Genomic DNA, 16,526 nt, shown 5'->3' with positions numbered 1-16,526 from the left:
AAGTATTTAAAGGCATCAGCATAACATATCTATTTCAGGTGACAAGGACTTAACTAATTCCGCAAAAGACAGTGATTTCTTACAAAGTCAGATCAGTACAACTACCTGAGAATAAAGACACACGAAGCCACATCAGCCTCACTAGGAAGTGACAATGGAAACTGATAATCACTCCATTCAGAGAACAGATAAGGCAGCTACTGTCCACTTCGAATTCTCAACTCCATCTATTGAGATATACCTATACTTCTTTAAAAAAACAAAGATTTTTTTTTCACTATCGTAACTTACAGATAGAAAGCTGAAAATGAGGTTAGAGGATGCAGAGGTATTTAAGCCAAAAAAAAAAAAAAGAAAGAAAAAGAAAAAAAAGAAAAGAAAAGGAAAAGAAAGAAAGAAAATTAAACAAAATTTAATTCCACTGCTCTCAAAAGAATAACATTTGGAAAGACAAATCAGAGAGCAATTCAAGGCAGCCAGGCCCTCTGATAAAACTGTTTGCATCTATCATTCAATACTCAAATTAGTATAAAATTTATAAATTCAATAATGTAATAGAAATTCTATATCTGATTATTTTAAAAAATTAAGACAAAAATAATCTTGACGCAGTTACATACCGCAGGTCCTGCTGGTCCTGGTGGTCCTTCAATAAGCATCCCCTATAATAAAAAAAAAAGACAGAGAATCACTACTAGTGAAATGTAACCCCTAACCTCTCGTCTAAGCAGCTCTAACAAAGCACCACATCATTTCATTTCAAAAAGTAAATTCTCTATTTCTACCATATAAAACCAGTTACGAACAGTTTTGCATGGGGAAGGGAGAGAGTTTAAAATGATAAGAAAACATAGTCTCTGTCCTTGGAGAATCTGTGAACTAATTAGAAAAGGAATAAACATTCAGAAAAGTAATATTAAAAGGAGAATATGCTACATGCTCCCAAGAAGGGCAGAGCAAAGAAATTTGACCAAGTTTGCCCTAGCACCCAGAATAATGCCTGGCACAAAGCCAGAATTTAATAAATATTTACTGCGTGAATGAAAGAACGGAAGTTAAGTGGCACCTAAGCACTTTAATTCAGGAAAAGGAGAAAAAAGTCCAAGCAAAAGAATTGGGGATAAATATGAGATAAGCTCGTCAATAGACAAGAGAACAGAGTACTGTTTCAGGATAAGAAACTCATTCCACAAACTTTATGATTCTACTGCCAGAAATTGTTTTATCATTTAAAAAGTTAGTTGTGCATTTTCAAAATAAGGGCATATTTATTCTGAAAAAAATATTTAAAAATTCTTTGGTGAGTACTTGGCACGATTTCTCAGATTTTGGAGTAATACAGTAGATAGCCAGCAATGCCCTTATAGACAAAAGTAACCTTTAGCTCTCCCCCCACCCAGTCTTTCAGTTTTTATGTCCTTGCAACTTCTGAAATGATTTTCATGATCTTGAAGCTAACAGTTCAGCATATTCCCCTTAGTTCTAATGCAACAGTTTTCCCAAGTTGGTGATTAGGGAGAACAATAGTAAAAATGATTTCCAGTAAGAATTTGCTTTTTACCAATATCTTGAGTAGTAATAACATTAATATAAATTTTAAAAATCACTTTTGGAATGAATTAGACCAATTCTTCGATGGGAAAAAAGGAAGTGAATTTTAAAAGCAATATTTTCATATCACAACGTGACATTATCTGGATATTAAACAAGAAAGTATCTAGGTCAAATAGTACATGTCTAATAATGTCATGTTAGATAAATTGAAGGAAGTTAGAAAAGCTAACATCTGGTTATGCCTCAACCACCAACACTTGAACCTTAGCAAGTTACTTAAATTCTCTAGGTCTCAGTTTCCTTTGTTGTAAAACGAGAGAATGAGACTAGACAAATTTCAGCTACTTTCAAATTCCAAAATTCATGTCTCTGTATTTTTTGGTTGATTAAAATTTCACATGCCAGAAATGGCCTCACTCACTAACTCACTTATTTGTGGCACATTGTAAACATTTGGACATTAGAATTTTATATATAATGTAAGGTGATGATGACTCATAATATATATTAATTAATTGTACCAACCTTTATAATGTATTCACACCAATACTTACAGGTTCAACTACTGCTGGTTCTCCTTTCTGCCCTTTTTCTCCATATCCACCATGGCCATTTATCTGTTGAGTGAAAAATTCAAGCAGCCTGTCTTTAAGTAAATAAGGTCATTTAAGTTTTTTTTTTTTTAAGGAAATTTAATCATCCAAGTGCATTTAAAAACAACCTATTAAAATGTGCTTTTTAAAAATAGAAACCTATTGAATGTTCAGATACTGAAAATATAAAAAGGAAAGTATAATGAGCATTAATACAATTCTTGAATAAGATGAAACAATTGTTTCTTAAAGACATATTACAGAAAGATAAAGACATTTGTAGACTTCAATTATTATTCCAAGGTATTAAGCAAAAAGTGTCATCAAATTAAATTTAACAAAATAAAGGTGGTGGGTCAGGGGGTAGAAGAAATGGGTGAAGAGGGCCAAATGGTGAAAAAAAAAATAACAAATATGGTACCATACTGTGCATCGATAGAAAATTTTTTTCAAAATTAAAAAATAAAATAGTCCAAAAATCAGAAATTCTACTTACTATCCAGAATAATAACTATTCTAAACTTATCAATGACAAGACAATTTGGATACAATTCTATTCAAGACTATACTTTCAAATGAGACTCTGGTAGTGTAGGCAGAACTACAACTGCTGAAGATTCCCATGAGGAAGAATCTATCAAGATGTCCTAGGAGTGATAAATATTTACAATTTACATAAGAACACAACCTGTATTTTACACCTGAAAAGACATCAAGATAAACGTGAAAATACTCCAAAAATAAGACATACAATGACACAGAGCGTAATACTGACTTACGCTTGTTTCTGTGATATCTGTTTCTGCTGGAACACCTGGACCAAATTCTTCATTAGTGGGACTTGTTGGTTTATCTTCATATTCTTTATATTCATAAAAATCATATTCGCCTAAATCTCCATCTACCAGAAGGTCAGAGTCCCTGCCGTCTATTCCTTTGTTTTCATATAGTGTATCCTCGGAATTTTTCCTCTGGGAATCATAATCCTCTCCCGTTAGATATTCTTCAGTAAATACTTCTTCAACTGGATTTGGCTATTAATTTAAGTTGCAAGGAGTTGAAGAACATGAAGTTTACTGTTAGTAAAGCAAGGTAAGCGTTTGCAATTACAGATTGATGGAATGTGATGGGAAGCAATTTAAATGCTACTCAAGCAAGCCTGAAGGCCGAGAAAGATAACCTTTCAGTATCATTGAAAGAAATATTTTTGTACATTGGTATGTACAGGGAAATATTGCTTTCAAGGTACTTTTCCCAATAAACTGCAAATATTCACATGGATTCAGCATGTGTATTTGCTTGTTCCATTGAAAAAAAAAACTTGTTAGTCAATTTTATATTTGCTTTATAGTTTGAGACTTGGACAATGAAATATGCACATAGTTAAAGCTTTGTTTAATTTTCAAAACTTACAGATAATCATTATGTCATACAACTGTTACCAGAAAAAACATGTAAATTTGACTCTCAATCACAAAAATAAAATATTAATGCCAATACTGAGACTTATCATTGCAATTTTTACAGAGTATCTAGTATATAAGAAAGTATATCACCAAAGAGTTCTTTGAAGCAAATAAAATATAAATTATAGTCTTCAAAATTCAAGACAATGAAATAGAATATATCACCGTACAATCTCATAGAGTAGAGATTAAATATACATTTACAAGTAAATTTTATATCAATAATACTCCCTCAGAGATAAAAAAATAAACCTAGTATAATTTTCTTTATCACATAAGTAATTCTTTATTAATAGCATAAATCTGAATCATATTTATTAGCGATAGTATGACTTGATGAAGTTCCAATTAAATAATTTATCTTGCTACTCTCTGAATTTCATTTTAAGTAACTTGATTTCTACAACAGTGAATCTAGATGACACAATAGTACTGAATAAATGAGTAGTAGTACACAAAATCACGTGAGTAAAAAAGTGGCTAAATGATTAATTTAGCAATTGCTAAATAAAATAAAATGTCCAATAACTGTAATATTTTGTGTTCTTAGACAGGGAGGACATACTATCTATAAGGGATGAAGATTATCCAATATGTGTATATTACTATGTTCATAGCTCTGAACTAAAAAAGTTTATCTAGAAAAATTTGGCTAGATAGACACCTTGACTCAAGCTATCCATTTCTGGAAAATGATTAATTTGGACTAGCTGAAACCTAAAATCTGTTCTCACCCTGAAATGTTATTTTTTAAAGCATGTGTTTGCATGTAATGCACCATTGGGTTTATTTGCCTCACTGGGACACATGTTATATAAATTTTCTTATAGCTAAATGACTCAGGTACTCTTCACACCTGGCATGACAAGTATTTCACAAAGTTAAACTGAATTGCACCCTCATTTTTTCATGATAAGAATGTATGCATAATATGAAATTCAGGAAGATGTTTGGTTTATACCAGTATGTGCTTAAACATTTTCATAGAAAAGAATGAAAAAGGGTAAGATATATTAATTTAATCATAAACATCGTACTCCTAACAAGTTTGAAAATGTAAATAGCTATTAAAATCCACTAAGCCTACGTTTTCTCAAGAAGCTTGCTGTCATGAAAATGCATGATTATTGGTCAGATGAAATAAATTCTAATTGTATCATTTCATGATACAATTTTCACTTTAGAGGAGTCTAGAGTCTCCTCCTCACAGAAAAATCATGTTGTGAATACCTTTCATCACAACATGTTGAGAAGCTCGCTCAATCCCAGAAGCAATCAAGAAAATGATAGCAGCCAGTTCAGTTTAATCAACTTGCATTTGCATGAAGCAAAGAATCATGCAAAACCTGAATTGACTGATTTTAAATGACCTGTTTCTAGTAACAGTGAATCAATGCTATTGTTCCTCTTACCTCAGTAGAGGGATAAAAAGATGGAACTTCTCACAAGTTATAGGTTCTGCCAGAGTGAAGTGTATTAAGAAGTATTACACATTTTAAAAATCTGAATTGTAATTCAATAGTGTCAATGAGCTTACCTCATTTGGTCCAGATACATGTCTAGGAGCTTCTGTCTGGTAACTTTCCTCTGTTCCGTAGTTGTATTCTTGAAAATCATCAACAATATTTGCCTAGTGATAAATTCAAAAGAAAAGCAATTATAAAAATGTAAGGTAATCCCAAATTTAGGGAAATCATGATTTAATTGGGTTATCAGATTAGCCAAATGGGCATTTATCTAGTTGGGTTAGGACAATGATTCCATCAGAGATCTTCCAGCTTATCCAGGAGAGATCTTGATTGCTTTTTCTTTGCTACCTTTACCCCTAGTTTGGCTTTTGCTGCTGCTTGATAACTTTTCTTCTTCTTGGATGCAAATTTTTCAGATTTAGGGGGTGTAAACTTTTTGGACTTTTCCTTTGAGTTAGTGGCCACTGTCCTCGTCTTCTTTTTGAAATTGGATTTCTTTTTCTGTAAAACGTGGTGAAAGATGGAATGGGAAACATAAATAAAGCAAAAAGGGAAATGAAGAGCATGGAGGAAAGGAAGGACAAGCAAAGCAAAATGAGCATCATTCCTTCAGGACGGCTACTGTTGAATAAAAATCACAGTTATTGGTTCATAGAAATCAGGTGAATGAAAGGCTTATGATGAGTTCAAGGAACAGCAGACACAAGAAACCATGAAATGACAAACAGCAGGACACCATACACAGAGGTGCTACTTTGTTTTTACCTCGGTTTGTGCTATTGTCTCCTCAGTTACAGTGGGTGTCTCTGTTACAAATTCAGCCTCCTTATACTCTGCTTCCCCATACTCATAGTCATATTCCATTATATCCTCAGGTGCATACTACATTGCAAAGGAAAAAATATCAGGCGATTTTGTTAGTTGCAGGTAATACTAACAACAAAGTGGTAATAGTCTTAACTTTTACTTACAGTAAAGGTTAAGAGGCAGGGAAATGTTATTTAAATGTTATTTTGTATTACAAGAAGTATTATACCATCCTATACAGAGTATAATAACATTGGAGTGACAAAGCAGGTTTTCTAAGAGCAGAATCATGGTTAGGAATGCAAGGAAACTAAAAATTTTGAATACTAATTCAAACTTAATTAATATTCAAAACTTTTAGCTAATGGCTTATTTGGAACACACAATTATGTACATGGTCACAGTTGTTAAATATTCATGTTAATTTTTATTTGTAAAAATTGTTACAAAGTAATTTGTTAAATTCTCTAAGAATTTTACTATAATGTCAATGGGTACTTTTTTCATTAAATTACATGCTTGAAATTTGAAATATGGAGAGTAATCTTTCCAAGTATGAAAGAATGTTTATGCTGTGAATCAGAAAGGGGAGATAAGGAAAACGAAATGCAAGGAACATAAGATGAGTCTAAACAGAACACTGGAACTAATGAAAAAATAAAATCTAAAATTTATTCAGAAATCTCTAATTTGCTAAGACTTAAGGTCAAAATGAGCACAGAATACTTGTGAAACATTTAAAGATTCAAAATTAATCTGTTTCTAGTTGATACATTATTTCTGCTTTTCAAAAAAAGCATAGCACTTAGACCTTGTAAACTACTTAAACTGAACTCACACTGGAAAACAGTATTTTATACGAGATTCTTCTGTATCAAAATAACTTAGTTGGAAAGAGGTATGTTTCTTAACAGAGGGATGTACAAGACAATCTTACATATTGAGTGATAAGGAAGATAATGTATTAGTCTTCAAAACCAACTATCTCTATCAAAACTTTAATTTGTAAACAAGAATATAGTTATTGTGAAACATATATTAGTCATTAGTTTAATCAAAATAACTGGAAATACACTAAGCTCATATATACATAAAATATTAAGCAGCAAACGCAACAAGCTGAATCTCTAATATATATATGCTAAAGGCAACCTGTTTGGAATTCCCTCAGTATTATATTTGGTAAAATTCCAATTATACCCCAACTAGACTTCTTGGCATTTCAAAATTGCCACAAAAGGCTTTTTGATCTGCCAGAAAAATAACTGTTGACCATATGTCTTTTAGAAAATTTGTGATCACTGTGCCTTCTAATAAGCTCTATTAACTACAGCAATGCAAATGAGGGCAAATTTCACAGACCTATAATGAGACATGTCCAAAGCTGATCCCCTGGCAACATTCTACATCTGGCCTTTGATGAAATACCCTCACTAGAGTGAACTTTCTAGATGGTTCAGCTGAAGGTCATATTGAAATATAAACATAGACATGCCTTGAGTTTTCTTTATGATTTTCAAAACACTGATTTGATTAAATTAATTGAAATGGATTAGTAATTTTATCTACTTGGTAATAGTTTATCAACAAATATACATACAAAGTACTTCAACAAAGATGTATTCTAATTGAATTTGTACAGAATTTTGTAAAATAGAAAAATTCATGTATACAACACTGAACATTTGTTTCTTCATGCCTCTGCAAACATTATTAATAACTTCTTAAATAAATAAAATGATTAAATATTGAATTTAGATACATATTAAAAAGATATTAATGGAGATTGAATATTGTATAATGAATAATTTTTCTGTAGTTATGGTCAATCATGTTGGAATAAGAAATATTAAATTTACATAGCTACTAGCTGCCAGCTTGAAGTAAAACATAAAAAAGAAAAGATTTGACAGTCTATTTATGCTGTAAAGTTTTAAACTTAGGCAGACTTTTCAAAATCAGATGCATCTATAATGAGTTTTAAAAACATAGGACAATAAACAAAGACACAAAGGGCTGATTTTTCAAATGCACAGTTTAATGCATCTTAAATGAAGCATGGTATTCGTATCAGTATATACCAACTTCATGTCGTATTTTTTTTCTTGTAGGAGGAAATGTCTAACCTCTATAAATTTCTCCTCTTTTAAACTCTTTCCAAATGAAGACCAACCAGACCAATTGTGATTATGGAATACTGGAGGAAATAATATTCTCTCCTCCTTGGACACTAAAATACATCTTTTTCTTAGACTCTTTCAGGAGTCAATGAAGAATCACTGCTTCTGTTCTTTTTTTAAAAAAAGATTTATTTATTTTAGAGGGGGAGGGGTGGAGGGAGAGGGAGAGATCTCAAGCAGACTCCCCACTGAGCATGGAACCCGAGATGGAGATTGATCTCATGACCCTGAGATCATGACCTGAGCCAAAATCAAGAGACAGACGTTCAACAACTGAGCTACCCAGGCGTCCCTGTTCTTATTTCTTTATCTAAACAACATCCCTTTGGTGGTGGTATTGAGTATACTTAGCACTAATGTACATGAAGCTTTATAACCTACTTTCGGAGATGATCTTCTTTACTTACTATGGAATTTTGGGCTGCCTTGAAAACAGAACTAGCTGTAATCAGTGAGATGAATATATGCAAAAAGACATGCAGTGATGGGATGATTTCAATTTTGATATGTGAGAGTAGCCTAGCATTAATTATAGTATGTGAGGAGTATAGAAATGTCATAATCTGTTCTTATTTAATTTGTTAGAAAAATAGTGGCATCAGTAAATATCTGTGCATCTATGAGAACTGGAATATATGATAAATATTAAGTGCCAAAAAAGATTAAGGTAATACATTTGGGAAAGTCGGTTGGTGTTTAAATTTCTCTATAAAACACTATCTTGCCTTTGCTTCATTTTTCTTGTTCATTCTTCATAAAAAAGAATGGCAATTGCCTCCTACGTATAAGATACAACAGTTTGCATAATACATTAAGAAATAACCGCATGTAGATTTCACACTTAATTTCTTATAAGATTGTAGAATAATCTAACTTGAGAAAATCCCCAAACATCATAATTTTAATATTAGTTACTCTTCTATATAAATGGTATTGTGTAGGTTCAAACAGAACTAAAGTTTGATGATATTATGACTATACTTAAGTCTACCTACATTATGCTTTTCACTGGATGATGATGATGCGATATTCTGGCAAGCACATGAAAAGACTGAATCTTAGGAATGACTTAGAAGATGTTATTTAGAGGGTATGAGCTAGACAAAATTACAAGTTGGAAAAATCACCCTTGAGTTAATTGATAAAATAAATTGACTTATCTATTAATCCAAATTAGAATAATGAATATGCAATGTCACATATTTATTAATGGAAAATTAAGCACTATAAAGTTCAACTTGTATGGTCAATGCTCTATACTGCTTTCATGTTCTTTACTCACTGGCAAATAACATTGCTTCCTATGCTGTACAGGAAGAACATCTGTAGACCAATTATTAAAATGCATATTTGAAATATAATTACATATTAATGGCTGTATGTCAAAACTAATATAAGGGCTGTTTACTAATTTGGTTAACCAGTTTATTTCATAATTGTATAGAATGGTTATATTATTGAAGTATCAATGTAATTTACAATTGGGGGAAAAAAAAACGTGAGCTGATTCTTCAAAAAAGCTTTTCATTGTAACACAGTCAATATAGAAACCGGTAAGAAATGCTATATTTATTATAGAATCACCCATCCGGATTTCCATGCAGTATTTATTATAGCAATACATTGTTTTTCTCCTCAAACTCTCATAGTAAAAACAAGTTTGACTTCTCTATAGAATGTTAAATATACATCATCAACAACTAAAGCAGAAAAGGACAAATTTACTTTTTAAAATTTACTTTTTTATCCAATAAAAATGGATAAAAACTATTTTGCTTTAAAATAACACAGTTTGACATGATAACATTAAAATATAGTAATAAAACTCCTCAAGGTGGTATATTAAGAAAGCATACCTTCATTCTTCCGAAAATCAGAGCCATATTTGTAGCTAAAAAGAACAAAACTTATCTTCCTTAAAATAGGAGCAAAATAAATCTCAGCAATCTCAAACATGTATAACATGTATAAATGTTATAAATTTAATACTGAATCATCACATAATCTCTAAGGTATAAAAGCACTAAACCTGATGGTATTTTACCTATCCTTTTGGAAGTCACACACACACACACACACACACACACACACACACACACACACACACACACAATTGTTTAAATAAATCCTGAGGGAATAAAAAGACTGAGGCACTGGAAAACTGTGAGAATAGCAAACACAACTACCCAAGCAATGTCTTTTTTCTCTCTCATATTTGCTTTTCTGTCAGCTTCTTAAGACTTTATCCTGTTTTAAGAAAAACATTAATATTAAGTCATTGACAAGATCAGTGCAACAGAATTCACTATCATACTTTAAAAAGAAAAGTGATGTCAACAAATATATCTCAAGCATTTAGATGGTAAAATCCTAACTGAACTCACATGCAAAAAGAACAATAAATTAAAATAAAAGATAAGATCCCAACCTCTTCTAAGTAGTCAAGCTCAAAAGATGGCACCAAGTAGTATATTTAGAAAGTAAGAAGAATGCTACTTGAGCAATTTTCAAACAGAAAGGCAGCTTGGATGTTTTCAACCTTCCAACCCCCTCTTCCAAAATTTAACTCTTCACCTTGAGAAAAAAGAATCTAAAAAAACTGTTTTGCTGCCAACTAAAGACTAAATTCCTTCCAGTTTGCTTGTTTTTTAATTTAAGAAGCTCCACATCAAAGGATTTTACCAAAAAATCTGGACAAGGGAACACAGTACTGTATTTTTTGTTTGTTTGTTTGTTTGTTTTTTGGGATATTTAATTCTGCCAAAATTGCTATGGCTGTGCAAACTTATTTTTTGGTCTGAAAGAGAATAGGGTAAAATTTCATTCTGGTAAATTTTCTTGCAAAAATAGCCTGGGAGAATGGTTTGACACCTGAATTTCAAATAAAGTGACATAATATGAATCAACATACATGAATAGTTTTAGTTACTGCATTCAGATCATACTGCTTTTCATTTCATTGCTCTTTATATTGAATTTTGTGGAAGAGAAAGAAAACATACATATCAATGTAGCATAGACAATAAGAAACTGAAAAAAAATCTCTCTAAATACTCAACACAGCCTGTAACTTTAAGACAGCTCTCACGTCACTTTCTCATCTGCCTGAATTGCCAGAGGCAAGCACACCAGAGGATGTGTCACCCTTATCTGGAGGCCGTGTTAATTATTTAACTGCCAAGGGCAGAAATGTAGCTTTTAGATAGTTATGTAGCAGAAATATAGCTTTTAGGTAATTATCTTTTTTTTCATCTCCCCCAAAATGAATATGCTCATATACAGAGTATACAGTGGGTTATCTCTATGTTTAAGAAATTTAAGTAACAGAGTAGTTAAGAGGAAAAAACACGCAAAATCTTCTTTAAATCACTTCTTCCTAGAAATATTAAAACACTATTAAAAATAAAGAATTCTTTAATTAAAACTGACTAATAGAGATAAGCCTCAATACTACAGGGGTAGGTCTGCACCATTGAAATGAGAAAACATGCCCAGAGTTTACAGTCCTCACCTCATCAATCTGAGGTTCCTGAGCCTGAGCGGCCTTGGGCACTGAAGAGTCACAGTCGGGACTGTAATGCTCACAGTAGTCATACGCGGCTTTGGGGTCACCTACGATCAACAGCTGCTGGATGTCCCCCTGTCAAGAAATAAACATGGATGTAGTCAGCATATTCAGATATACATATATTCAGAGCAAGATTTACCCAAGACAATGTGTAGGGTATTTTTAAATACCTGAAGAAGAACTATCACTTACATTCAATGTTAAAAATAGTCTTAAAGAACAAAACAAACAAGCAAAAGGAAAAGAGAGAGACAGACAGAGAAACCAAGAAACAGACTCTTAACCATAAAGAATAAACTCATGGTCACCAGAGGGGAGGTGGGTGGGGGGATGGGTGAAATAGGTGATGGGGATTAAAGGGCGAACTTGTGATGAGCACTGAGTAATGTACAGAATTGTTGAAGCACTATATTGTACACCTGACACTAATATAAAACTGTATGTTAACTATACTGGAATTTAAAAACTTAAATAAAAAATAGTCTTACAGGATTAAAGAAAAATTCACACCTGTTTTACAAATCAGCTGTTAATATTAACACCTGTAATCACCTGTTATTCTATTAAACTGTGGTTCAGAGAATCTTTACTATATGCATCCATTTGTTAAAACTTGATTTTACTGCATTCACAGTTTACACTGCATAAAATAAGACAAATAAAATATAAGTAATAAGCTGATAAAAAATAAAATTTAAAAACTGTATATATATAAAGATAGTAATATATTTTAAATATAAACTGAAGAGTTCAATCAAATTAAATGGAATTATTGTTAGGCAAATTTATATGACAATTTTTAAATGAAAATATAGATTCTACTATTGTGTTCTGGTAAAAGAGTATCAAAAGGAATTCCTACTTACAAAGATGAGTAAGAAATGCAGAGACCAGAAAAGTTGAAATTATGAATAAAAAGGCATAAATTTCATATACTTTTATTAAGAAAAAATTGAGCATCTAAGTACGTTAAAACTCACTTATCTTGAATTCTACATAATTTTAATTAAAAAATTACAAATAATTAGTAATAGGGTTATCTAAAGAGTTTAATTTTTAAGAGATTCAGGAAACTGGTTCTGGAAACTGTGTAAACAAGAGAAAAATAGTAATATTCTGTTCCTGAAGCACTCTGAATATTTCCACAGGGTCTAATTCAACATGAAACTAGTTTCATATAAATCCGTGGGTCATGGCCATATCAATCCAGAATTATACTCAGGCCCAGAAGAAGTTTTAAGTTAATATCCATTCGACTTGATGACTCAAGTCCTTGTAAGTTTCAGCACATAAGTCTGATTCACAGAACTCCTGATTCCATTTTGAATAATTTCAAAGTTATTCCAGCATTTTGCATTTTGTTAACAAGAGTTATACAACCTATATAGCCTAAGGAAAATATAGACATTAAATTTAAAAAGTCTCTCTCACAATGAATCCCAGACAAGAATTCCTAGCACTTCTGTACAATGGTTGTTTAGTCATTTCATCTGATCATTCATTAAAACAGTGCTTTAACAAGCCATAAGAGATTCTTAGCTATAGAGAACAAACTGAGGGTTGGTGGAAGGAGGTGGGTGGGGGTGGTCTATATGGGTGATGCGTATTAAAGAGGGCACTTGTGTCGAGCACTGGGTGTTATATATAATTGATAAATCACTAAATTCTACTCCTGAAACCAATATTACACTCTATGTTAACTAACTAGAATTTAAATAAAAATTTGAAAAACAAAAACAGTCTTTAAAAGTGCATATATCATTTTAATACGGTCAGGTAACACACAAATAAGAAAACATCTACTTTATTTCCCAGTAAAACATAAAAGAATTCAGAATCAGCCAATATCCACCTGAAAACTAAAAAGTTTATAATAGTCATACTATTATAAGTGCTCCAACTTCAAAATTATTTATTTTCACATGTAATGAGGCAATATAATTAATCAATCGAATTAGATTGTTTCCGAGATTTTTTTCAAGGTTCTTTTTTGTAATTAGATAGGAAAGTCTCTAGTATTTCTTTTCTGTCCACTAGTTGTAAATATGCTCAAGGTAAATTAATATAAGTTCTTAAAATTTATTGATAGCATTTTTAAAACATTAACTGATCAATTTGGAACACTGAGTACCCGCTACTGAATTATATGCAAATAATTATATAGTCATATAAATGGATAATAGTAAGTAAGAAACAGAACTTTGAATACACAGTTTTTCATTCTGCTGTTAAAAAATAATAATAATGAGGCATTATTGAGTACATCTTGAGTGCTGGCATCCCTGAGGGTTTCAATTAGAAATCTTGACTCCTGAATTTTCTTCCAACTTTGCCATTAACCATGTGGAATTATGCAAGTTACCTCATTCATCTTTAGCAAAATGAATACATATAGAGATCATATCTAAGTTTCTCTCCAGAATTTCAGAATTCCATACTTAAGTATAGGAAATGTAATGAATCAACTGAAGCTACTGCTGAAACAGAAAAAAAAAAAAATGTTGCCTATCTTATAAGCATATGGTATTTTTTAAATAGTATATTTTTTAGAAGAATTCTGGTTTTCTAAGTTCTTACTTGACTTCATTAAATGGAATCCTGCCAATCTTTCCACTATAAATTCTTATTTCAGGTGTTTAATATTTAGCCGTAAAATATACTACTGGAAAGAAACTGAAAAATTCAGTTAAAATGCTACAGTATAATTTTCCCCAGAAGGTGTTTTACAGTGTTTTATGTTAATCATAGGACATGTTGTGAGACAGTCTGTAGATAAACAAAAGCACCCTGACAGGTTGAATAAACTGTAAATATTTAGATTCAATAGTCATAAAAATTTCCACAGCTGGAAAAGGGTGAAGTTACCAAGTAATACTGGCATCTGCAGCATATGAACCATGAAAAAGACGTCCTCCTCCTCTAATGATCTACGAAGCCAAACTTAGAGTTGATGCAATTACCTTGCTATCTACAGCTGTGTCAACTAGGTCTCTACGGTAGTATTTGTGTATAGACAGGATGAGATTAAGGTGGAAAGCAAAGCAAGGGTAAGAAAACCAAATGGCACCCATCTATAAAGATGAGGTTCTTCTAAACTTCACACGTAGTGCAAAAAGATCCTGCCACAGCTTTATCAGGCCCAATTAATAAGTAATAGCATATCTTCCTTTTATAATTAAAATATAATGCAGATATTCTACTAATTTTTGTTTGGTTTGTTTTCTATTTGTGTGTGTGTGTGTATGTGTGTGTGTGTGTTTATATCTCTATAAAGCCTAGCTATTTCTAGTTTTCGTGCGATGAATAAACTACATCATGGTCTATGAAATACATAAGTTAATACACATTTAGCTTTTTTCCCATGTATAAGCAATCAGATTTATTTTAAAAATGTGGTATAAGAGATTGATCTAATGTTTTAAGGACAAATGTCAATGTGTCAAAGTTAAGTGTCTGAATTTTCAAATTCAACTTTTCATCCTATGTGAAGCCAACCAGTGTTTAGTTGAAGTCAGTCCCCAGCCTAAGTATCCACTGAATTGAACAGCACAGTAGCTGATTCCTGAGAATGCATAATGGAAAACCAGGCTCTGATCAGCTGTCATGTCCACTACAATGTGACCTGTGAATGGATTATGTGCTTGGAACCTAATAAAATCACGAGAATGGCAAGAAAATTCAGATATAACCAAAACAGTGAATGGAGAGGCTGGATCAATGTTCAACTATCACTGTTCAAACAAAGAGTTCATTTTTAAGTAGTTTATCTATAAATAGTCTCTCTTGAATGTTTGTCTAGCAACTAGTATCTGTACAATACCATGAAACTTTTATTTTTTTATTTTTTTAAAGATATATTTATTTATTTATTTGAGAGAGAGAGAGAGCACACAAAGGGAGAAGGAGAAGCAGACTCCCTGATGAGCAGGGAGCCCAACAGGGGGCTCAACCCCGGACTCTGGGATCATGACCTGAGCCGAAGGCAGACACTCAACCGAGACACCCAGGCACCCCACCATGAAGCTTTTAACTCTTCTCGTAATCTTGGAAGACTCAAACTTTTATTATTAAAACTTGGATGTTTCTTATATTCTAAGAGAATAATTTACTTTTGATAATACCAGGAAAAACAGACTCCAAGTACCTATTGATGATATATCTCACTGAATTTCATAAATTCCTAGAATTAAAAATTTCATCTCCCCTAATACTAAAGTAAATCACACAGCTGCAATTGTGTTCTATAAAATCTTCTAAACTCCAAATTTCCCATAGTACATTCTTGGCTCCATGAACTTGCAACATGCAGATATTTCAATGGGAATGAATGTTTTTATGAAATGCTTCTTGGAAAAATCTTAATGATACGTTATGAGCAAAGAGGAGTTAGTTTGATGAAGAAGATGCAGATGGAAACAGCACTAAATAGAAAAGGCATCTTAACCAAACCCCTGGAGACATGAAACCACATGACGAAGTCAGAGAAGTAGCTGTAGTGCCCCACAGGTGGAGAGAAGGCCCTATCTGATGATAATGAGTAGTGAGGGTTCAAAGTGGAAAGAGGTAGGAGGAACAATTTAAGAAAAACCTCGTTGTCTGAGCTGAATTCCAGAAGTTATGGAGTGTCATTCAAAGATTTTGAACAATGGAACAAATTGATGGATGCTGTTTTTTAATGAAATCATCGACAACATAGGGAAGGATGATTTGGAAGCAGCCAGTTTGGAAGCTTGGAAATCTGTTAGGAATCCATGTAGTTAAGTGCTGAGAAATTAAACTAAGCAGAAGAAGGAATGAACAAAGGAGACATAGAGTTGGCATATTAGGGAAAAATATCTGTAAGGTTTGGAGACCAGGTGCTGATAATGGGGTAGGTTGGGAATGGCAGG

General features: G+C 32.2%; 1 protein-coding gene across 1 annotated transcript in view; it reads right to left on the bottom strand.

Annotated features, from left to right (window-relative positions):
- The window catches only part of COL11A1 (collagen type XI alpha 1 chain), a 561,059-nt gene that overhangs the window by 116,131 nt on the left and 428,402 nt on the right, over positions 1-16,526 (bottom strand). Inside the window, exons 14-19 of the mRNA XM_057310420.1 lie at positions 11,581-11,709; positions 5,848-5,964; positions 5,151-5,243; positions 2,927-3,181; positions 2,109-2,171; positions 621-662 (exon numbers count right to left, since the gene is read on the bottom strand). Coding sequence (XP_057166403.1) covers positions 621-662; positions 2,109-2,171; positions 2,927-3,181; positions 5,151-5,243; positions 5,848-5,964; positions 11,581-11,709 — 699 coding nt within the window. The remainder of the gene's footprint in view (positions 1-620; positions 663-2,108; positions 2,172-2,926; positions 3,182-5,150; positions 5,244-5,847; positions 5,965-11,580; positions 11,710-16,526) is intronic.

This window comes from Ursus arctos, unplaced genomic scaffold, assembly GCF_023065955.2.
Source record: "Ursus arctos isolate Adak ecotype North America unplaced genomic scaffold, UrsArc2.0 scaffold_12, whole genome shotgun sequence".
In the NCBI taxonomy this organism is placed as follows: domain Eukaryota; kingdom Metazoa; phylum Chordata; class Mammalia; order Carnivora; family Ursidae; genus Ursus; species Ursus arctos.
The sequence above is the reverse complement of the archived record's forward strand: the minus strand, read 5'-3'. Positions and strand labels throughout refer to the sequence as shown.